This window comes from Pongo pygmaeus, chromosome 9, assembly GCF_028885625.2.
Source record: "Pongo pygmaeus isolate AG05252 chromosome 9, NHGRI_mPonPyg2-v2.0_pri, whole genome shotgun sequence".
Classification (NCBI taxonomy): Eukaryota; Metazoa; Chordata; class Mammalia; order Primates; family Hominidae; genus Pongo; species Pongo pygmaeus.
In genome coordinates, this window is record NC_072382.2 from 94,601,861 (window position 1) to 94,627,529 (window position 25,669).

The following is a 25,669-nucleotide window of genomic DNA, read 5'->3' on the forward strand; positions in this document are numbered from 1 at the left end:
CCTTACTAACTAAAAATGCTTGTTTATAAAAAAGGCAAATTGATCTCTAACTAAATTTCCAGATGATACAAGAACAATTCATTTTGACAAGACTGGAAAGCTTGAACATGCATGCCAGGGTTTGGGATATATTGGCAAAAAGATTTCACTTTGGGATAAGCCAATATTCTGAAGGTTAGACTCAGCCCCCCAAAGAGCTAAAGTTTTCTCAACTTTATTTTTAAAAATTGAGCCTACTATATGTCTTACATCCTGAGTCATACCCTCACTGATCTTTACATAGAAGAAAAACTCACATTAAACTTAAGTATAGTTCTTGGGTGAAAATCTTTGGAGGTATGTCATTAGTTGCAGAAATGTCATCCATCTTAAGTCTAAAAGCAGGCATCTAAACAGTTTCAACTTGCAAAGTTCTCTAAATTACACATACAATCTATGTTTAAAATTACATTAAATAAGAGACAGAGTTGCTGGGTAAGGTGGTTGTTATTCTTTTGTGCAAATTAACTTATCTCTTTGATATACAGTGCTTCAAAACAGCACAGCAATTTTCAGTTTTATAAATATCTTTAGATTTCTATATTATGGATAACCTCCTGTCAAAACTTCGCATGCATGTCTTGATAAAGACTTCAGTAACTTTCTTAAGCCCAGAAAAAGAAGACTTTTTAAACGTTGATAATGACATGAAGAGAAAACAGAATTGTAGGACCTAGAGGAAGGAACATTACGGAATCCACTCTTTTGGGTTGCAGAATAATAAAATTAATATGCTGTATTTTAAAAAACATTTTAATATTTTATAACATTCAAAAGAAAAGCCCAACCATCTTGCATTTTTTAAGTAACAAAGCAGAGACAACACTGTGGGTTCAGTGTGCTGCAACATCAGGGCAGTGATTAACACATATGTCCTCTTTCAGCAGAAACATCTTCCCACAGTTTTCTCATTTAAGAGTTCTACTTTCCCACCTAAAATTCCCATGCACAGGAAAGAGTGTTTTCTTTCTCACAAAAAAATGCAATCATTTTAAAAGGATTATATTCTACTTTTGGTATATAATGTCAAGGTATATAAACCTCGACATTAATGAAGCTTTAAGTATAAATGTACTTAATATATAAGTATGCAAACATCGACATGAATGGAGCTTTATTTCTGATGTCTTAAGACTTAAAGTAGTAAGGATTTTTTAATTCGACTTTTAAAGTTCAGGGGTACATGTGCAGGTTATATAGGTAAATTTGTGTCATGGGGGCCTGTTGTACAGATTATTTCATCACTCAGGTATTAAGCCTAGTACCCATTGGCTATTTTTTCCGATCCTCTCCCTCCTCACACCCTTCACCCTCAATAGGCCCCAGTGTGTGTTGTTCCCCTCCATGTGTCCACGTGTTCTCATCATTTAGCTCCCACTTATAAGTAAGAATATGTGGTATTTGGTTTTCTGTTCCCATGTTAGTTTGCTAAGGATAATGACCTCCAGCTCCACCCATGTTCCTACAAAGAACATTATCTCATTCTTTTTTATGGCTGCATAGTATTCCACGATGTATATTGTACCATATCTTCTTTATCCAATCTATCACTGACAGGCATTTAGGTTAATTCCGTATCTTTGCTATTGTGAAAAGTGCTGCAATGAACAAAGGTATGTACGTGTTTCTATAACAGAACGATTTATATTTCTTTGGGTATAAACCCAGTAATGAGACGACTGGATCAAATGACATTTCTGTTTTAAGGTCTTTGAGGCATCGCTACACTGTCTTCCACAATGTCTTGAACTAACTTATACTCCCATCAACAGTTTATAATAAGTGTTGTTCCTTTTTCTCCATAACCTCACTAGCATGTTATTTTTTGACTTTTTAGTAATAGCCATTCTGACAAGTGTGAGATGGTATCACGCTGTGGTTTTGATTTGCATTTCTCTAATGATCAGTAATGTTGAGCATTTTTTTTTTTCCATGATTGTTGGCGGCATGTATGCCTTCTTTTGAGACGTGTCTGTTCACATCCTTTGCCCACTTTTTTTTGTTTTTTTTTTGAGGTGGAGTCTCACTCTGTTGCCCAGGATAGAGTGCAGCAGCTCAATCTTAGCTCACTGCAACCTCTGCCTCCCCGGTTCAAGCGATTCTCCTGCCTCAACCTCCCGAGTAGCTGGGACTACAAGCGCCCGCCACCACACCTGGCTAATTTTTGTACTTTTAGTAGAGATGGGGTTTCACCATATTGGCCAGGCTGGTCTCAAACTCCTAATCTTGTGATCTGCCTGCCTTGGCCTCCCAAATCCTTTGCCCACTTTTTAATGAGATTCTTTTCTTATAAATTTCTTGAAGTTCCTTTAAATGCTGGATATTAGACCTTTGTTCGATGCCTAGTTTGCAAAAATTTTCTTCCATTCTGTAGGTTGCCTGTTCACTCTGTTGATAGTTTTCTTTGCTGTGCAGAAGCTCTTTAGTTTAATTAGATCCCATTTGTCAATTTTCGCTTTTGTTGCAATTGCTTTTGGAGTCTTCATCATAAAATCTTTGCCCATTCCTATGTCCAGAATGGTATTTTCTTCCAGGGTTTTTATAGTCTGGGGTTTTACATTTAAGCCTTTACTCCATCTTGAGTTAATTTTTTGTATATGGTGTAAGGAAGGGGTCCAGTTTCAGTCTATCCCATATGGCTGGCTGGTTATCCTAGCACCATTTATTGAATAGTGAATCCTTTCCCCATTGCTTGATTTTGTCAGGTTTTTCAAAGATCAGATAGTTGCAGGTGTGTGGCCTTACTTCTGGGCTCTCTATTCTGTTCCATTGGTCTATGTGTCTGTTTTTGTCCCAGTACAATGCTGTTTTGGTTATTGCAGACCTGTCTTATAGTTTAGAGTTGGGTAGTGTGATGCCTCCAGCTTTGTTCTTTTTGCTGAGGATTGCCTTGACCCTTCAGGCTCATTTTTGGTTCCACATGAATTTTAAAATAGTTTTTTCTAGTTCTGTGAAGAATGTCAATGGCAGTTTAATAGGAATAGCATTAAAACTATAAATTGCTTTGGGCAGTGTGGCTATTTTTATGATATTGATTCTTCCTATCCATGAGCATGGAATGTTTTTCCATTTGTTTGTGTCATCTCTGATTTCTCTGAGCAGTGTTTTGTAATTCCTGTTGTAGAGATCTTTCACCTCCCTGGTTAGCTGTATCCCTAGGTATTTTATTCTTTATGTGGCAATTGTGAATTGTGGCAACACAATACCATTCACAATTGCCACATAAAGATTTGGCTCTCAGCTTGACTGTTATTGGTATATAGAAATGTTGATTTTTTTGCACATCGATTTTGCAGCTTGAGACTTTGCTGAAGTTGCTTATCAGCTTAAGAAGCCTTTGGGCTTACTATGGGGTTTTCGAGATATAGGATCATGTCATCTGAAAACAGGGATAGTGTGCAGATCTTGCAGTTCTTCCTACTTGGATGCCCTTTGTTTCTTTCTCTTGCCTGATTGCTCTGGCCAGGATTTCCAATACTATGTTGAATAGAAGTGGTGAGAGTAATAAGGATTATAAACAGTCTCTAAACTATGGCCAAGCAAGAAGAGATTCAATAGTATTCTGCTATAACATATTTATCATACAAGAGTAAGAAGAAATTTAAAAGCTGAATAAAAACAGATTTGAAGATACACATCACAATTAGGAAGGAAAGAACTCCTTAGAGCTAACAACATTTAAAACTTAATTTTAAAAATTAGCTAAGGATGTATTTCTCAGCTTGAGGCTTAAAGGTTACTCATAAATGGTCAAGTTACTGAATATATACCACATAACTGAAAGACACGTGTTTCCTATACTCTGATATGTAACTGTGGATAATTAAACAAATATTCTTGTTAGTTTATTAGTTTAATAAAAGGACATTCCTTTTTCTTAATTATCTTTTCACTTATTTTTAAAATGTGGTAATAATATATTTAATATTTTTTAAAATAAAATAAAAATACATCATTTTGCATATAAGTACTATTACTTTTTTATTGACAAAGTTACATCGGCTAAGAATCTGGTTATTATTAATATCATTAATTATATGCAAATATTACTATTTGGTGTTACAAAGAGTAAAAAGGGAAATAAAATAGTGTGGCTCTTTTACAAGTTGGTATATCTACTAATCAACCAAAGAATAGTTATATAGAAACAAGAGGGCATCTTTAAAAAGTGCCACAGTTTAATATGAACTGTTTCACTCCTACTTCTTTTCTGTTTCAAGAACCCACTTATTTCTATGTTTGGAATCTATATTTTCAATCACTCTAAACTATTTTTCTCTACAACTTTTGTATAGCTATCATCACAACCTTTTCTTCATTTTGGTTTTAAGCAGCATCTATTGTAAGGCTTCTTTTGTACTACGTTTTAGAAATGAAGAACGTTGAAAGGAAAAATCTACCCAGTAAACCCTCTTTCTAAAGAATAATAAACTTTCTTAAAGTCACAGGAATTTGTTTTGAGGGTACAAAACATCAAACAACTTTAAACAACATTTAATGTACATTAAAAGGTCTTTTAAAACTCCTCGCTGCCAAAGCTCCTAAGAGTTACAGATTGTTTAATTCTTCTCTGTATATCCCTTCAATGCACTTAGTATTAATAGGTGATTGATACTTATTAAATATTAATTATCAAAATAGATATGGTTAGGTAATTCTTAGAAACTACAACCATTCAACATGACAAATATTAATAGCACTTCAAAGAATAAAATGATTTATGCTTGGAAACAAAATCTATTATAATGACAGTAAAGAATTTAATACCTTAGTAAAAGACAGAAATGTATTTTTAATAATTATTTTTCAGCCAATATATTGAATCAGATTATAGGGAGAAAACAACTTAATGTTCCACTGAAAATATTAGTTTTGAAAACATAGATTATCAAAATTTATAATGCTTTTATTCTTTTCCCCACATTGGCTAATAAGTCAACCTTCAGGTATGAATAACTTAAAATTTTTTAAAAACCAACTTGGGAAATAAGTTGTTGACTGCTTCTCTGTCTCTCAAGATTGAATACAGAAGCTACCCTTAGAAATAACCTGGTAAGGCACTTTCCCTCTTAGATCCTTCATGATGCTCAGGTTGAGAATCTTGAGGATTTAGCTCTGTCAAGAAGTCATCTTAATTGAGAACTATCTGCAATCCTTGCCAAGAGCCTCATCTCATTCTAGGCTAAAAAATAAGACAACTATGGTTATGTAGCATTTATCACTAGATTGAATGCCTTGAACTAGTAAAACCTTTAAAATACATTATTTACTTCAAAAGCTAAATGCAATACATGTACAGTATTACTCATAACTAATTTTCAAAGACCACAGTTCAGAAAGATTAAGGGTAATAATAACTCAGAGCTTCTCTAATCCATACTTGCTTTATCCTATGGCCTCTTTCTAATTCAATCTTTTCTTGCAGAAATAGCCCTAATATACTCTGAGACTTTGCCAATTTGTACCAAAAGCCCTTTACAGCTTTTCATAGCTAGTAGCCATTAGTTCTCTAGGATACTCTTGTAACAGTCATTGGCTTTCATACTCCGCCAATAGAGTACATTGCACAATCTCTAACTTTCGAGGCCTCTCGTGTGAAGCACAGGAAAGAAGTGAAAGACAGACTCATATATAGTATATTAAGAAAGAAATCTTAAATATAATCCCATGATTATTCTAGTCCAAATTTCTCACTTTACAGAATGCCATGACTGTAAAAAGACAAGCAACTCTTCTCTTGTATCCCTCAGTTGTGACTATTATTTTAATTGTCCCACAACTGCAGAGTCCACACAGAAACAGACTATAGGCTGCATAAGGCATATCTCCACAGTGCAAAGGCATTAACCAATGCAAGTTCTCTAAAGGGAAATATGTGTCTTGACTGGCTTTCCTGTTTTTTTCCAGATTTTTGTTGTTTCTTAGGATACTTGTACTAGGGTTTCCTCTAATGAAAGGTGGTGTCTAGCTAGACTTCCTTGAATAGAAACTATGATCTAATGGTCCCTTTTAAATCAAGAGTCTCAACTAGTTCCATTCTAATTGGAAAGTCACAGCAATTAGGAATAAGGTCAGATGTAGAAAGGGGCTGTGGGAAAAGGGAAGGATTAATTGGAGCTACTGCAGGGACAGTGTCACCCTCCAAGATTGAGTTGTGAATACCAAAAGCATTCTGTCTTATTCTCGCCCACTATTTCTACACCACATTCTTATGTGCCTGGTAATACAAACCTTTCAATGTGAATGTGCACACACTCCCACTTTGGAAACTTCCTCCCTAAAATATTCCTTACGTGCTTTTGTAAATAAGACCGGGAAATAATTTTGACATTATTTCCATGTACTTTTTATATTTGACATTAATAATAGTTGTCAATTTCTAAAATGATTATTTTTAAGATTTAGTCAAAATATTATTGTTATTATTAATATTATTGAGACAAAATGTCTCTCTGTTTCCCAGGCTGGAGTGCAGTGGTACCATCACAGCTCACTGTATAATCAACCTCCCAGGCGCCAAGTGATCCTCCCACATCAGCCTCCCAAATAGCTGCGATTACAGACTTGTGCCACCGTGCCTGGCTAATTTTTAAATTCTGCGTAGATTTGGAGTTTCACTATGTTATGCAGGCTAGTCTCAAACTTCTGGCCTCAACTGATCCTCCCACCTTTTCCTCCCAAAGCACTGGGATTCCAGACATAAGCCACCATACCCAGCTCAAAATATTCTTCTAAATGAGGAAAAAATATCATTCTATTTTCCAAACATTGTATAGTATTTGAAAAGATGAACTTACTACCATATTTTTTAGCTTGATTCTCTTATACTAAGCTGTTTAAGCTTATAGTTCATTTAGCTTCGTTTAATATTATAAAAAAGAAACCAAAAAGCACATTTGAAGGCAACAAAATTATATAATTAACTATAAAGAGTTAATAAAATAAATGCTAAATAACCATATATCTTATTTGTAATAATGACTCCACCTTGAAATATATTTGCAATATTTGAAACATGTTTCCATTTTGAAATACATTTATGTTAGCTAAAGTTAAATTGTAATTAAAAAATACAGACACACCACATGTGTGCTCCTTGTGCAATCTGGAAACTATCCTAAGTCTAAACTAGAGCCATTTGCTCTGTCATAAATGGCTTCCTACAAACATTTGTCCTAGCTACATTTTTGACTCCAATAAATGCCCGGGATTCAAATGACTATTAAATGACAGACAAATTCTCACCAGGAGGCCAGTCAGAAGATGTAATTTCTGCTGTTGTTGCTTTTTCACTAATATAGTAAGACATTTAAGATTACACAGATTTTTTTAATCCAAGTAGCTAATGTAGTAGTGTGACAATAATTCAATCAGTGATTCCAAATTTATTCTTTGCGTATGTGAAAACTAAGGAGTTACCTTCCATCTTGTAAATAAGGAAGTAAGTCTGCATGGTAATCACTGCCACTATCTTTGAAAATTTTCCAAAGACAAACCTCTGGAAAAAGGAAAAATCATATACATATGATGCTTCATTTAGCAGGATATGGTCCCAATATGAAAGAGAACATTAAGATGATGCACCATTTTGTTTTATTATTTATAATGTGTCCCAACTGTGTTCTGAAAGGACTTGGAAAATATACACTATGAAGCTGACCAAAACAGCAAGGACCATAAATGATGTAATCTATTATTTTATTAGGAACCGTGAGTGTTTGGTTTTTTTGGCAATAAGGACAAGTATTAATTTTTTTATTAAAACGTGTCTATATTAAAATAATCCCTGTTCTACTCTTATACTTGACTTGGATTTGGAAAAAACTCCAATTTTAAATATTTTTTTAAAAATCCCACAAGAACCCTAAGTTCATATTTGGTCTCCTTCGAAGATTATGAAAAAATTCCAGATTGCACAAATAAATAAATCACACTAATTTTTTTTTTTGTTTTGAGACGGAGTTTCACTCTTGTCACCCAGGCTGGATTGCAATGGCACGATCTCAGCTCACTGCAACCTCCGCCTCCCGGGTTCAAGCGATTCTCCTGCCTCAGCCTCCTGAGTAGCTGGGATTATAGGCACCCGCCACCACGCCTGGCTAATTTTTGTATTTTTAGTACAGACAGGGTTTCACCATGTTGGCCAGGCTGGTCTCGAACTCCTGACCTCAGGTGATCCTCCCACCTCTGCCTCCCAAAGTGATGGGATTCCAGGAAATCACAGTAAAAATTGTAAACGTTTAAACCATAAATCCAAGAACACGCCTTTATCATCAAACAGTGGTACATTATAAAATATATAAACTAATATTGACAAATTCATATACACCTACCATATATCTTGGGGAAGATTTAAAGTTATGCTGCCTTTGATTTCATCACGGAAACACATATATCCTAAAGTAGCTAATGTTACATACAAAGTTGTAACGATCCCCATGCCAATATTCAATGCTTGAGGGAAACGCTTTGATTCTTTCATTTGGTTTTCCAGTGGAAGGACCTAAGAAAAGAATACAACACTGTTTTTAAAGGGAATACAAGTATTTAAAAATAACAGTGTCTCTTATACATACAAATTGGTTGTTTATAGCCTATACACAAATTTTTTTCCTTTAAAACACATGTAATTGTTGAAGTACACTTCCATTGCTATATATTTATACCACCTACTTTAAACTTCTTAAAAAGATTTAAACTCATCTCTTGGCAGGCAAACCTGTTAGTTTTTTTTAAATAACCTTTTTATTTTGGGATAATTTCAGATTTACAGAAAAGTTACAAAGATAACACAGAGATCTCCCATATACCCCTGACCCAGTTTCTCCTACCATTAACTTTTTATATTACGATAGTACATTTGCAACAACTAAAAATCAATATTGGTACATCACTATTAACTAAACTGCAAATTTCATTTGGATTTCATTAGTTTTTCCATTAATATCCTTTTTCTGTCCCAGAGTTCCATCCAGGATACCCACAGTGCATTTTGTCACCATGCCTCCTGTCTGATCATTTCTCTATCTTTGCTTATTGTTCATTATCTTGCCAGTTTTAAGGAGTACTGGTTTGGTATTTTACATAAAGCCCCTCCATTTAGGCTTTTCTGAGGTTTTTCTCATGACTGGACTGGTATTATAGGTTTTAGAGAAGGATAACATAGAGGTGAAGTGCCTGTCTCATCACACGTTATTAACATTGTTTATCACTGGTGAAGTTAATTTTCATCACTTGGTTAAGGTAGTGTTTGCCAGGTTTCTCTATTATACAGTTACTTTTCTTCCCTCTCATCATACTCTGTTTATTGAAAGCCAAGTCCCTAAATCCAGCCCCTTCTCTGGGGAGTAGGAGGGGGATTAGTTATATTGCCTGGAGGGAGGAGGGTTTCTAGGATTCTCATGTATGTATGTATGTATGTATGTATGTATGTATGTATGTATGTATATTAGCATGACCTTATGTATTTTTTTTAAATATTGAATTATAATCCAATATTCTGTTATTTGTTTTGTTACTCATATTATTCCACCTTTGGCCATTGTAAATTCCATCAGGTTGGCTTCTGTGTCCCTTTGACTTGCCTCCATTCTTTCGTTTCTTGAACATATTCTTACCTTCTGACGCTACAAGATGCTTTAGCCTCATCTTGCATTTCCTTGCTTCAGCCCTAAAATCAGCCATTTCTCCAAAGAACTTTGATTCTCTTGTAGAAAGGTATTCAGAAATGAAGATCTGGTATTTAGAAATCAAGATCTGGGTGTGTGCTTGTTGATACTGGGGTATCACTGCTTGCAGCCCCTCTCAGGAGACAGAACTAGGAAGTATATGCATGTATACTAACCCATGTATACACACATATCTGTAACTGGTTTTACATCTATCCACCTGTATCTACTGTCTGTCAAATTCAGTAAAACTAATAATTTTTATTTTATTGAAAAAGAACCTTTAAAGAAAATAAGAAAAGGCTGACTGAAAAACCAAGTTTTTAAGGCAAATCTTCAGAGATTGTAACCATAAAATTAGGCTATACAGTGAAAGACCTAAGTAACAATAATAGCAAGTATTTACTGGAGTGTTTATGATATGCCAGGTATGATTCTTTTTTTTTTATTATTATTATACTTTAAGTTTTAGGGTACATGTGCACAATGTGCAGGTTAATTACATATGTATACATGTGCCATGCTGGTGTGCTGCACCCATTAACTCGTCATTTAGCATTAGGTATATCTCCTAAAGCTATCCCTCCCCCCTCCCCCCACCCCACAACAGTGCCCAGAGTGTGATGTTCCCCTTCCTGTGTCCATGTGTTCTCATTGTTCAATTCCCACCTATGAGTGAGAATATGCGGTGTTTGGTTTTTTGTTCTTGCGATAGTTTACTGAGAATGATGATTTCCAATTTCATCCATGTCCCTACAAAGGACATGAACTCATCATTCTTTATGGCTGCATAGTATTCCATGGTGTATATGTGCCACATTTTCTTAATCCAGTCTATCATTGTTGGACATTTGGGTTGGTTCCAAGTCTTTGCTACTGTGAATAGTGCCGCAATAAACATACGTGTGCATGTGTCTTTATAGCAGCATGATTTATAGTCCTTTGGGTATATACCCAGTAATGGGATGGCTGGGTCAAATGGTATTTCTAGTTCTAGATCCCTGAGGAATCGCCACACTGACTTCCACAATGGTCGAACTAGTTTACAGTCCCACCAACAGTGTAAAAGTGTTCCTATTTCTCCACATCCTCTCCAGCACCTGTTTTTTCCTGACTTTTTAATGATTGCCATTCTAACTGGTGTGAGATGGTATCTCATTGTAGTTTTGATTTGCATTTCTCTGATAGCCAGTGATGGTGAGCATTTTTTCATGTGTTTTTTGGCTGCATAAATGTCTTCTTTTGAGAAGCGTGTTCATGTCCTTCGCCCACTTTTTGATGGGGTTGTTTGTTTTTCTAAAAGCTCTGCATGCAGCATCTTATGCAATCCTCACAATAACTCTTAAGAGATGTTAAATCCAGTATTTTTTCCACTTTTCATATAAGTCAGTCAGTTCCATATGGAAACATGAACTGTTAATAGCAGCAAGAGGGCAGAGAACAGTTTGGATGCCCTGGAGATAATCCAGACCGGAAATATGGGCAGTGGCCAAGAATGGTGTCAGTGCAGCAAGGGAGAAAGAGAAAGAAATGAACATTTCCTGAGGCCTTCTGTGTCATGCAGCATTATAGGTGTTTTATGTATAGTCTCCTTTATGGAATGAATTTGAGAAATATAAAAGAGTCGTCAACATGCCTTAATTATTGATTGAAACAGGGAACCAAGGACAAAGTAAAAGGAATCACTCCAGTGTTTCAAGCTTAAGCAACTGAAGATAAAACAGAAAGAAAAAGGAAAATGAGAAAGTAAAGCTGGTTTTAGATGAGAAAATACGTGTCAGACTTTGGAATTGTTGAATTTGAGATTCAGAGGAAATGTCAATAGTTAACTAGTGCTCATCAGTTAAAGACAAACATGAAAATCTGCAGTTACGTTTGCAACAGCAATAACTGTAGCTGTGAAAATTTGTAAGAATTTGGGAGAATTATCTAAAGGAGAATTCACAGAGAGCAGAAACCCAAGTAAAATGTTATAAAATTTTATTTTAGATCTATTTTGTCTGGGGTTAATATAAATAGATGTTTACAAATGGTTTTGCTCCCATACCAGATCATCGGACTATGAAATATAAACTATGGAGCAAAGCAGACAGCAAGATTCTATTTTCCCCAAGTCTACAAATGTTAGGCTTTAAATAAACTGGGAGCTACCTGAATGGAAATATTTAATATCTTAGAATCCTCAGAATCTTTGGAGTCTCTCTTGGTATGAGCTTTATAACACTGTTTCTCAAAACAAACATTATATTCATAAAACTATAGGGAGAATTTACATCCAACTTTTTATATAGCAGTGATTCTGCAACTATTCTGATTACCTTCAAATAATCTCATTTATAAAATATGCTTCAGATGTGCCTGAGTATGTGGGATATAGATTTTTTTTAAACTGGCCTTGAGTTAATAATTTTTGAAGCCAGGTGACGTTACATAGGAGTTCATTATACTACTCTCTAAATTTTGTATAGGTTTGAAATTTTCCATAATAAAATGTTAAAAATGATCTGGCTAATTTCTTCATTTTATAGATAAAGAAAAAGAGAAGTAGAGAGCCTAAGTGGTATGTCTAACATTAAGTTCTTTGTTAGTGGAAGGACTAAACTATAATTCTAATCTATCACACCAAATTGGAAATCATGTAAAGAAAATTGAAATAAAAAAGAAAAATATGCAATTTTAAATATAGGTAGGCTATATAAATCATTGTGTTGAATTAAGATTTTAAAAAATAATAATAAAGACTAAATTCTTACCACTCCTATGCCTTCAAAAGCAAATACAGCAGTACCAAAAAAGAGTGGGTATTTCTTCCAACCAGCCACTATTGGAAGGTTGTGGGGATCTGGCATGTTCTAAAGAAAGGAAGAAAAAAAGAAGACCAGTTACATCTTTACTTATTCTAAATAATTTAAAAACAAAAGAAAAATCATATAATTTTGAGCTTCACGACAGCAAAGTGTTATAAAATTGAATAATTGTTTCAATAAACACTTAAAGCATCCTATGTTAAATGTAGCCAAGCTGTTAGGATTTCACTGCCAAAAGCAATTGTTTCCCTCATGCTCATACATTCCATCTGAGCAAAATGCTCCTGATTACCTGCTTCCACCTGCAAGTCCCAGGCTGTGAACACTAGGTATGGCTCCTGCCACAACAGGAAATACATAAGCACACTCAAGGCCTAAGCTGAGAGCCATATAGTCAAGTTATCAACCACTGCTGCTGGTGCCCAACAGAAATTCATTCTCCACTCTATTTTCATTGCTCTTTCAGTTCTCTAAGATACCTGGTTCCTGACACTGGCTTTCTACCTTATAGCTCTGCTGCTGCCCAAAACAGGTTTCCTTCTTGTTTCAGTGCTTTTACTATTTGATTTGATGGTTGTCATTACCCTTATTATTTGAATATATATGTCCTGACTCTGGCTTTGATTGCTTGGTCCTGACTCACAGGCTTATTCCAAATCTCACCATCTGGACAAAGTACACATTGGCTCTAAATGGCCACTTCTTCCAGATACCCCAAGTCTGGTCCCTACTCTTCTCACCATCTTACATTCTCTGCTTTGCCTGATTGGAAGCAGAATTCAAGGCCAAGTAAAAAGAATGAACAAAGCAACTGAAGTGTGAAAGCTCTAGGATAATTTGGGGAATAGAGAGGTCTAGAACATCTGAAGCATAGATAGAATTGTGTGATATACTGGTGATACATGTCTAAAACCATATACTGGGTTTAGAATGAAAGGGTATTACAATGTTTGGCTCATTCAATACTAAACTATTATTTAAGGCAAGCAGGATGCTATTTCACTTCTCCAAACAGCAGCTCATGCTGTTCCTTCTATTTTGGGAACCTCCTTTTCCGCTTAACTGAATCTTACATGTTTAGCTAAGGGGTCATGAACTCCTGAAAGCCTATATGAACTTCCTGTCTGTTTCCTCCCACTCAGTGCTATAAGAGGAACTACAGCTTTTGAAATTCAAAGAGGAGGGAAATGAAACACAGATCCATAATAAGAATTTTTAATAAATTGCTAATGAAGATTTTACAACAATTACCTTGGAAATAATATATAAGATTAATTAGATCAGGAGTGACTGGAACAGGGATTCTCGACCTTTTTTGTGTCTTTGACACCTTTGCAAGATGAAAGCTATACAACTGCTTAACAGCAAAACACATACATACATACATACAGAAATACTAAATCTTGCAAACTATTTTAAGGGATTTGAAGAATCCCTGAATCCCATCAATAGATTATTTTAAGGAAACTGGGTTAAGAATTCCCAGACTATGGACAATGAAATCAGTTGATGTTATTGCATATACTTCAGATAAAGGGATTACAGACTAGTGTAGTGGCAGTGGATTGAAGCAGTGGCAGCAAATAAAAGTTCAGAAGTGAAAGGAAATTATAGAATTGCATATATATATATATATACACACACACACACACACACACATAATATGCATCTCTTGTGATTGGCTCAAATTTTAAAGAATAATACATTTAATGAGTACCTGGTTTCATGTTTGGCACTGTACTAAGAACACAATCCTAAATCTCATAACTCTAATAGGGTAGGTATTACTACCTTCTGAAGCACTGTCACAAAGCCCAGAAGCATATTTACCAAGATTCAAGATCTGACCACAAAGTCTGTTTAATCTCTATGTCATATACTTTTCTAACTCAGCAGCATCCCCCTAAAAGAAACCAACATTTACTGATTGTACACTGTGTGCCACATATGAAGTAGGGGTCTTTGCATATCATTACTTTTACCTCCACAGTAAACAGAATTTTACTTACATAAGAAAGATAAGAACTTAGTTAAAAACTTTTTATACTTACCCTGACAACATACTGGTAAATTATCACAAGACTGACAGCCATGGAAACGTTGGCAAGGAATGAAAGTACAAATAGATTCTTTAGTTCACGAATGAAGACCAAAAGAATTATAAATGGAAGAAAGCAAAGCATATATATCCTTAGGTCAACACTTCTTCTCTCACATGGATTTGATGAATTGGTACTATTCGAAATAAACACTTTACTCTCCAGGAATCCTTCATGAACCTATATAGGATTACCAGGAGAATAAAGAAGGGGGAAAAACTTCCATCAACTTACAATCATAAAACACATGTACAAAGAAAATCACAACACATATACTCTACAATAAATTCCTATGATATATTTTAAAATATTTACATTTACATTTTTTCAAGATACTCTGGTTTCCTAGAAACATATGTATCAAATGTAAGGATAACTGACGTAAGATAATCTTGAAAGGTAATTTCTTTTATCATACTGTAAATATAAAGTTCATTAGAAAATTATAATGATAGATTTGCTGATGTATTCTGAAGCTTTGTGACTATCATGTTCATGGTACCTCGAAAGGCTCAAGAATCTCTTTTTGAGATCATCAAATTTGGGACCATGCTTGCCTAGGATGGCCACTGAGTAGTCTCCTCTAGCTTATTTTCTTCAGATAGGAAACAAGCTCCAATGATCTCTTAGAAATATAGTCAGAGCAAAATTTTAAAATTATAGCCTAACCTTAAAACTCTTATAAAGCAATTATTTATAAATTATCATCACTATCAATAAATATTTATTAAAAATCCACTACATTCATGCATAGCAATATGGTAGACAGTACATAAATTTGTGCTAGAGCAAAAACCTTCACAAGATAAATCAACCTTATATTAAAACTTATTCAGCCATTCCTATAACCCAATTTTCAGATTTCAAAACAAGTATGATTTACAAATATGATTTACAGTCTCCATATATTAAAAACTATCTCTGATCCAATTAATCACATAACACTACTTACTAAAATAGAAATGAAATTATAGAGGACTTTAGAAACAGTCTTAAAAATTTATAGCAGAGGCAGATAATACTATAACTAGAATACCAGTGAAAACTTATTTGCCCCAAAACAGTGTACCCTCCTTCAAACACATCAATATTGTCGAGTCTCTGGATACACACACTCTAAAAATTCTTAAGACCTTGTAATAATAATAGCTAGTGTTTTTTGAGTAATTTCTTTGTATCAGGTACTGAACTACATGCTTTATATACAACATCTCACTTAATCCTCAAAATGACTCTCTAAAGTAGATGGTAATATTAATCCCAATTTATAGTTGAGGAACCTGAGGCTTAGAGAAATATATTTTTTAAACCTTGCATAATATCAAGCCAGTAAGTGGTGGTTCTAGGATTCAAACCTAAGCCTGTGACTCTAGAATTAGCCTGACCAAAATACTGCAACCCAGAAAGGAGGGCCCTGCCCAAGTGGCCACCTGGCCTCCACTCTTACATATCTCTCTCTAAATGTAGTAATTAAGAGGCCAACAAATCAGAAGATTAAAACACATTTCTGATGTAACAATTTAAGTGTTTTTTCTACTTTAGTCTTACATGTATAATCTACCATAAGCAATGTTTAGTGTCAGTATAAATGTACACATCATCTTAGACTGTAGAGAATATATCTATTAGATTTTTGCCCTATACAGCCAATTTATAACTCATACTGGACTAATAGACTCTCAAGTTGCACCATTTAAGAAATGCACAGCTCATGACTATGTTGTAACTGACCATCAAAACTTTACATTTTATTTTCTATAATCTGAAATAAAAACAAAATTGGGGATTTACATTCCTTGGTTTTTACAAACGTATTTGATTGTTGATTTAACATTCTAGTAACTAAATTAGAGCCAAATACTTCTCATGAAAGCAGTATCTCCAATAATTAGATTAGATAATGATCAAAGTAAAGCTCTAACAAGGATAACTGGCAAGAGAAACGCAGTAATATAACCAATATTTTAAAGGGCTGTTTTAATTATTATTAGGTGCTTGGGAATTTAAAATTAATTCTATCACAAACATAGTATTTTAGCACTTTTGGCAGAAAAGTGGTTATAAAAATTCTGAGGATTGAAAAATAAAATAAAATAAAAATGTAGATACATACCTAGAGCAAGATTCAGGTAAACATTTGAGTCCTTTGGTGCCCTCTAGAGACAGAGATTGGCTATCTAATAGGACTTCCTATGATCTCACATGTTTACCAAAATGTAAAACACTGAAATAAACATTATAAAATAAAATTACTAAATTCAGTTGTTTCCATTTGAGCTCAAATTTACTAAAATCCACTACTTATTAACTTTTCAATGATTCTGTAATTTAACAATTAAAATTCCAATGGCAGATTATGTTCGTCAGTAAAGCCAAATGCAGAATTAAAGTTATAGTACCCTACATTTGTATAACTTTTACATTTTACAAAGGCTTTCATAAACCTTTTGTCAGCTCAGCCTCACAATAAGTTTATGAGAAACAAGGGGATATTTTGTTACTATTCCCATTTTACAAATAAGGAAACTGATGCTAGACCAGGGATAAGCAAGGTTTGCCCAATATGTGAGTTAAAACTGAGAAAGCAGAGATTTGAACTCCTATCTTCTGATTCTACAATCAATGATCTTTGATATTGCTACATTTTTTATTTGTAATACTGTATTCCTTCCCATTCTCCATGCCTACATACCACTATTTTATCTGTATGAGATTTTCTAGAGTATCTTACAGTAAGAACAGAGAGGAACAACTGTAACCACTAAGGACTAGACTCATCAGAAGCACTAGGATTCTTTATCCCCTACTGATTGTACATAAAGACTTAACGGGACCAAGAATAGTCATGTGGCAGTTACATAGCAGGTTTCTACATTTGTGTGGCAACTAAACCCTTAATTTTGGGGGTTAATAAAATACATTTCAATTTCATGTAGACTAAGGGGAGGGTAACAATCCTATGGTTTTTAACTATAACAGTAAGTAGCAATTGGTAAGGTTTAATCAACTAGTGTGTCTACTATTGTATAATGCTATCAAATGTAAAAGAACACCTCTGTAGAGAGTGAAAATCTCTGATTGCATGCTGCTTCAGTGACCATCTCAACTACTTTCTCAAGCCTGACTGCCTTTTTTTTTTCCATGTTACTCTTTATGATTCAAAAGGGCTTTTACCTTTCTATCTACAGCAGGCATTCTCCTTACCTCCAGAGAATCACTTTTTCTACCTGATCTTCTTAGGACATGTGCAAAGTTGAACTTTTCCATTCAACCTCAGAAGCATCTGATAATATTTCATAGGAGAAAGTCACCAATTCCAAGCTTATAAGCATTAATTTTATCCACCTTATCTACTCTTTATGTCACACAAACACACTCACAACTAAAATCCAACAAGACAATGTCCCGTGGGGTGATGAACAATTAACATATCGGATGTGAGAGATCTAGGTTTCAACCTAATTCCATATGACTTAGGGCACACTACTCATGTTTTGTGAGACTGCTTTCTCATTCATAAAATGAGCATAGTACTTACTTTACAGAGTAGTTATAAAGATTAAATAATGTATATCATGGTTTGTAAATATAAAATCATAAGGCATTATTAACATTATTCTTAAATTCAAATAGAGCTTGTAACTCCTTGAGAAGATAGGTATTCAAAAAGATACAGTACTACCATGTTGCACAACCCTAGAAAGGCATAATTTCTGTCACATTATATATAAATAACTGGTAAGATGGTATGTCTTATCAGTTCTTGTTAATAAAAAGCCTCTTAATGGAGTTAGGAGTCCTAGGAATATGCAATTTATAGAATTAAATATTTGTAAAATCAAAAGGACATCATCTATAACAAGTAATGCTAATGGAAGGACTGATGCTTTATTTTGATAAACAATATAAACAGGACTCTAATTAACTCTAATTACTGTTACTCTTTTCTATGTCCTCTACAACTCCCATGGCTACTTGCTCTCGCTAAGTAAGACCTTTCACTCTATTCTGTAATCACAATACATATGAGGGAACACCTGTGTCTGATCGTTTAGATTACAGATTTTTCTGCCAGAAAATGTGTATAAGAACTTAATTATTTGCAAATATCTAGTAAAAGTTAGAAGAAATAGTTTAAAAGTAGGATATTTTGAAAAAAAAAATAAAATGAGGGTAGAAAGAAAAACTACAGGCTGGCTAAAACGGTCAGCAGTTACAACACTAATCTCTTGACACCATTCCCTTTTTTAAAAACATTTTATTATTTTATTTTTCCATAAATTATTGGGGTACAGGTGGTATTTAGTTACATGAGTAAGTTCTTTAGTGGTGATCTGTGAGATCCTGGTGCACCCATCAACGAAGCAGTATACACTGCACCATATTTGTTGTCTTTTATCCCTTGTCCCCTCCCACTCTTCCCCCCAAGTCCCCAAAGTCCACTGTATCATTGTTATGCCTTTGTGTCCTCATAGCTTAGCTCCCACATATCAGTGAGAACATTCAATGTTTGGTTTTCCATTCCTGAGTTACTTCACTTAGAATAACAGTCTCCAATCTCATCCAGGTCATTGTTAATTCATTCCTTTTTATGGCTGAGTAGTACTCTATCATATATATGAGATACATATACATATCACAGTTTCTTTATCCACTCATTGATTGATGGGCATTTGAGTTGCTTCCACAATTTTGCAATTGTGAATTGTGCTGCTATAAACATGCACGTGCAACTACCTTTTTCGAATAATGACTTCTTTTCCTCTGGGTAGATACCCAGTAGTGGGAATGCTGGATCAAATGGTAGTTCTACTTTTAGTTCTTTAAGAAATCTCCACACTGTTTTCCATAGCGACTGTACTAGTTTACATTCCCACCAACACTGTAGAAGTGTTTGCTGATCACTGCATCCACACAAACATCTACTGTTCTTTGATTTTTTGATTATGGCCATTCTTGCAGGGGTAAGGTAGTATCACATTGTGGTTTTGATTTGCATTTCCCTGATCATTCGTGATATTGAACATTTTTTCATGTTTGTTGGCCATCTGTATATCTTCTTTTGAGAACTGTCTATTCATGTCCTTAGCCCAGTTTTTGATAGGGCTGTTTGTTATTTTCTTCCTGATTTGTTTGCATTCATTGTAGATTCTGGATATTAGTCCTTTGTCAGATGTATAGATTGTGAAGATTCTCTCCCACTCTGTGGGTTGTCTGTTTCCTGACTGTTCCTTTTGCTGTGCAAAAGCTCTTTCGTTTAATTAGGTCCCACCTATTTATCTTTGTTTTTATTGCATTTGCTTTTGGGTTTTTGGTCATGAAATCCTTGCCTAAGCCAATGTTTAGAAGGGTTTTTCCAATGTTATCTTCTAGAATTTTTATAGTTTCAGGTCTTAAGTCCTTAATCCATCTTGAGTTGATTTTTGTACAAGGTGACAGATGACGATCCAGTTTCATTCTCCTATATGTGGCTAGCCAATTATCCCAGCACCATTTGTTGATAAGGGTGTCCTTTCCCCACTTTTTGTTTTTGTTTGCTTTGCCGAAGATCAGTTGGCTATAAGTATTTGGCTTTATTTTGGGGTTCTCTATTCTGTTCCATTGGTCTATTTGCCTATTTTTATACCAGTACCACACTCTTTTGGTGACTATGGCTTTATAGTGTAGCTTGAAATCAGGTAGTATGCTGCCTCCAGATTTGTTATTTTTGCTTAGTCTTGCTTTGGCTATGCGGGCTCTTTTTTAGTTCCATATGAATTTTAGAATTGTTTGTTCTAACTCTGTGAAGAATGATGGTGGTATTTTGATGGGGATTGTGCTGAATTTGTAGACTGCTTTTGGCAGTATGGTCATTTTCACAATATTGATTCTACCCATCCATATATATGGGGTGTGCTTCCATTTGTTTTTGTTTTCTATGATTTATTTCAGCAGTGTTTTGTAGTTTTCCTTGTAGAGGTCTTTCGACTCTTTGGTTAGGTATATTCCTAAGTAGTTTAATTTTTTTTTTGCTTAAATTACAATTTTTATTGTACATTATTTTATTGTTCCTCATAGGTTAGCTCAGACTGAGGGGGAGAGGTTGGAACAACAAATACCTGGAGAGTGATAACTGTGTCAGGTGCTATCCTGTGTGTTTGCAGGTTTTTCGTTTTGCTTCGTTTTTTGGGTTTTTTTTTATTATACTTTAAGTTCTAGGGTACATGTGCACAATGTGCAGGTTTGTTACATATGTATACATGTGCCATGTTGGTGTGCTGCACCCATTAACTCGTCATTTACATTAAGTGTATCTCCTAATGCTATCCCTCCCCCTGTCCTCCCACCCGATGAAACAGGCCCTGGTGTGTGATGTTCCCCACCCTGTGTCCAAGTGTTCTCACTGTTCAATTCCCACCTATGAGTGAGAACATGCAGTGTTTGGTTTTCTGTCCTTGTGACAGTTTGCTGAGAATGATGGTTTCCAGCTTCATCCATGTCCCTACAAAGGACATTAACTCATCATTTTTTATGGCTGCATAGTATTCCACGGTGTATAAGTGCCACATTTTCTTAATCTAGTCTATCATTGATGGACATTAGGGTGGGTTCCAAGTCTTTGCTATTGTGAATAGTGCCACAATAAACATACGTGTGCATGTGTCTTTATAGCAGCATGATTTATAATGCTTTGGGTGTATACCCAGTAATGGGATGGCTGGATCAAATGGTATTTCTAGTTCTAGATCCTTTAGGAATCACCACACTGTCTTCCACAATGGTTGAACTGGCTTACAGTCCCACCAACAGTGTAAAAGTGTTCCTGTTTCTCCACATCCTCTCCGCACCTGTTGTTTCCTGACTTTAATGATCACCATTCTAAGTGGTGTGAGATGGTATCTCATTGTGGTTTTGATTTGCATTTCTCTGATGGCCAGTGATGATGAGCATCATTTCATGTGTCTGTTGGCTGCATAAATGTCTTCTTTTGAGAAATGTCTGTTCATATCCTTCGCCTGCTTTCTGATGGGGTTGTTTGATTTTTTTCTTGTAAATTTGTTTAAGTTCTTTGTAGATTATGGATATTAGCCCTTTCTCAGAAGGGTAGATTATAAAAACTTTCTCCCATTCTGTAGGTTGCCTGTTCACTCTGATGGTAGTTTCTTTTGCTGTGCAGAAGCTCTTTAGTTTAATTAGATCCCATTTGTCAATTTTGGCTTTTGTTGCCATTGCTTTTGGTGTTTTAGTCGTGAAGTCCTTGCCAATGCTTATATCCTGAATAGTATTGCCTAGATTTTCTTCTAGGGTTTTTATGGTTTTAGGTCTAACATTTAAGTCTTTAATCCATCTTGAATTAATTTTTGTATAAGGTGTAAGGAAGAGATCCTGTTTGAGCTTTCTACATATGGCTAGCCAGTTTTCCCAGCACCATTTATTAAACAGGGAATCCTTTCCCCATTGCTTGTTTTTGTCAGGTTTGTTAAAGATCAGATGGTTGTAAATGTGTGGTATTATTTCTGATGGCTCTGTTCTGTTCCACTGGTCTATATCTCTGTTTTGGTACCAGTACCATGCTGTTTTGGTTACTGTAGCCTTGTAGTATAATTTGAAGTCAGGTAGTGTGATGCCTCCAGCTTTGTTCTTTTGGCTTAGGATTGTCTTGGCAATGCAGGCTCTTTTTTGGTTCCATATGAACTTTAAAGTAGTTTTTTCCAATTCTGTGAAGGAAGTCATTGGTAGCTTGATGGGGATGGCATTGAATCTATAAATTACCTTGGGCAGTATGGCCATTTTCATGATATTGATTCTTCCTATCCATGAGCATGGAATGTTCTTCCATTTGTTTGTGTCCTCTTTTATTTTGTTGAGCAGTGCTTTGTAGTTCTCCTCGAAGAGGTCCTTCATATCCCTTGTAAGTTGGATTCCTAGGTATTCTATTGTCTTTGAAGCAATTGTGAATGGGAGTTCACTCATGATTTGGCTCTCTGTTTGTCTGTTATTGGTGTATAGGAATGCTTGTGATTTTTGCACATTGATTTTGTATCATGAGACTTTGCTGAAGTTGCTTATCAGCTTACAGAGATTTTGGCCTGAGACGATGGGGTTTTCTAAATATACAATCATATCATCTGCAAACAGGGACAATTTGACTTCTTCTTTTCCTAATTGAATACCCTTTATTTCTTTCTCCTGCCTGATTGCCCTGGCCAGAACTTCCAACACTTTGTTGAATAGGAGTGGTGAGAGAGGCCATCTTGTGGCAGTTTTCAAAGGGAATGCTTCCAGTTTTGGCCCATTCAGTATGATATTGGCTGTGGGTTTGTCATAAATAGCTCTTACTATTTTGAGATACGTCTCAGAGGTACAAAGAGGAGCTGCTACTATTCCTTCTGAACTCACTGTGGTTTTGATTTGCATTTCTCTGGTGACCTGGTGGTGACACAATCTCTCAGCATCTGCTTGTCTGTAAAGGATTTTATTTCTCCTTCACTTATGAAGCTTAGTTTGGCTGGATATGAAATTCTGGGATGAAAATTCTTTTCTTTAAGAATGTTGAATATTGGACCCCACTCTCTCCTGGCTTGTAGAGTTTCTGCCGAGAGATCCGCTGTTAGTCTGATGGGCTTCCCTTTGCGGGTAACCCGACCTTTCTCTCTGGCTGCCCTTAATACGTTTTCACTTCATTTCAACTTTGGTGAATCTGACAATTATGTGTCTTGGAGTCGCTCTTCTCGAGGTGTATCTTTGTGGCGTTCTCTGTATTTCCTGAATTTGAATGTTGGCCTGCCTTGGTAGGTTGGGGAAGTTCTCCTGGATAATATCCTGCAGAGTGTTTTCCAACTTGGTTCCATTCTCCCCATCACTTTCAGGTACACCAATCAGATGTAGATTTGGTCTTTTCACATAGTACCATATTTCTTGGAGGCTTTGTTCGTTTCTTTTTACTCTTTTTTCTCTAAACTTTTCACTTCATTTCATTCATTTGATCTTCAATCACTGATACCCTTTCTTCCACTTGATCGAATCAGCTACTGAAGCTTGTGCATGTGTCATGTAGTTCCCATGCCATGGTCTTCAGCTCCATCAGGTCATTTAAGGTCTTCTCTTCGCTATTTATTCCAGTTAGCCATTGGTCTAATCTTTTTTCAAGGTTTTTAGCTTTTCTGCGAAGGGTTCGAACATCCTCCTTTAGCTTGAAGAAGTTTGTTATTACCGATCGTCTGAAGCCTTCTGCTCTCAACTCGTCAAAGTCATTCTCTGTCCAGCTTTGTTCCGTTGCTGGCGAGGAGCTGCGTTCCTTTGGTCTTTGATGATGGTAATGTACAGATGGGGTTTTGTTGTGGATGTCCTTTCTGTTCGCTAGTTTTTCTTCTGACAGTCAGTACCCTCAGCTGCAAGTCTGTTGGAGTTTGCTGGAGGTCCACTCCAGACGCTGTTTGCCTGGGTATCACCAGCAGAGGCTGCAGAACAGCTAATATTGCAGAACGGCAAATGTTGCTGCCTGATCCTTCCTCTGGAAGCTTCATCTCAGAGGGGCACCCGGCTGTATGAGATATCAGTCGGCTCCTACTAGGAGGCGTCTCCCAGTTAGGCTACTCGGGGATCAGGGACCCACTTGAGGAGGCAGTCTGTCCGTTCTCAGATCTCAAACTCTGCACTCAGAGAACCACTGTTCTCTTCAAAGCTGTCAGACGGGGACGTTTAAGTCTGCAGAAGTTTCTGCTGCCTTTTGTTTAGCTATGCCCTGCCCCCAGAGGTGGAGTCTACAGAGGCAGACAGGCCTCCTTGAGCTGCGGTGGGCTCCACCCAGTTCGAGCTTCCCGGCCACTTTGTTTACCTACTCAAGCCAAAGCAACGGCGGATGCCCCTCCCCCAGCCTCGCTGCCTCCTTGCAGTTAGACCTCAGACTGCTGTGCTAGTGAGCACTGCTAGCCCACCGTGCTAGCAGTGAGGGAGGCTTTGTTGGTGTGGGACCCTCTAAGCCAGGTGCAGCATATAATCTCCTGGTGTGCCATTTGCTAAGACCATTGGAAAAGCGCAGTATTAGGGTGGGAGTGTCCCAATTTTCCAGGTACCATCTGTCATGGCTTCCCTTGGCTAGGAAAGGGAATTCCCCAACACCTTGTGCTTCCTTGGTGAGATGATGCCCTGCCCTGCTTTGGCTCACACTCCAATGGGCTGCACCCACTGTCCAACAAGTCGCAGTGAGATGAACCCAGTACCTCAGTTGGAAATGCAAAAATCACCCGTCTTCTGCGTCGCTCAAGCTGGGAGCTGTAGACTGGAGCTGTTCGTATTCAGCCATCTTGGAACCGGTGAGTAGTTTAATTTTTTTTGCAACTTTTGTAAAAGGAAATGGGGTTAAGTTCTTGATTTGATTCTCCACTTGGTCACTGTTGGTGTATAAGAGCTACTCATTTGTGTACATTAATCCTGTATCTGGAAACTTTGCTGAATTATTTTATCAGTCACGGGACACACCGTAATGTAATAAAAGCCATCTATGACAAACCCACAGCCAACATAATACTGAATGGGGAAAAGTTTAAAGCATTCCCTCTGAGAACTGGAGCAAGACAAGGATGCCCACTCTCACCACTCCTCTTCAATACAGTACTGGAAGTCCTAGCCAGAGCAATCAGACAAGAGAAAGAAATAAAGGGCATCCAAATTGGTAAAGAGGAAGTCAAACTGTCCCTGTTTGTTGATGATATGATTGTTTACCTTGAAAATCCTAAGGTTACCATTCCTTTTATAGACATAGGAAAATGGCTGTGAAAGTGAGAAACCAAGCTAAAACAATCATGTAGAGGCTGAAAGAGAAGAGTTCACAGAGAAAATGGGAAAAATGGGTGTTTGCACAGGATGGGAGCAAGGAAAGTGGCAGAGACCATCAATGCGGAAATCAAACAAAAGGATTAAACCCTTTCAGTCCAGAAAGTTTTACTGACACTTGTGCTATCAACCAGGTGCAGTACTAGGTCTGAGAAATAAAGACATGAAAAAGGTATGATCTCTCCCAGTCCAGTGAGTTTATTTTCCTTCAGAGCCAATAACCATACTGGGTACTGATAAG

At 36.2% G+C, this 25,669-nt stretch overlaps 1 protein-coding gene across 3 annotated transcripts in view; it reads right to left on the reverse strand.

Moving 5' to 3' along the window:
- The window catches only part of SLC36A4 (solute carrier family 36 member 4), a 55,154-nt gene that overhangs the window by 10,518 nt on the left and 18,967 nt on the right, over positions 1 to 25,669 (reverse strand). For all 3 annotated transcript variants that reach the window (XM_054439294.2, XM_054439295.2, XM_063671325.1), the window contains 3 exons: positions 14,566 to 14,793; positions 12,461 to 12,559; positions 8,373 to 8,542 (listed from right to left, as the gene is read on the reverse strand). In XM_054439294.2, the coding sequence (XP_054295269.2) occupies positions 8,373 to 8,542; positions 12,461 to 12,559; positions 14,566 to 14,793 (497 nt within the window). The remainder of the gene's footprint in view (positions 1 to 8,372; positions 8,543 to 12,460; positions 12,560 to 14,565; positions 14,794 to 25,669) is intronic.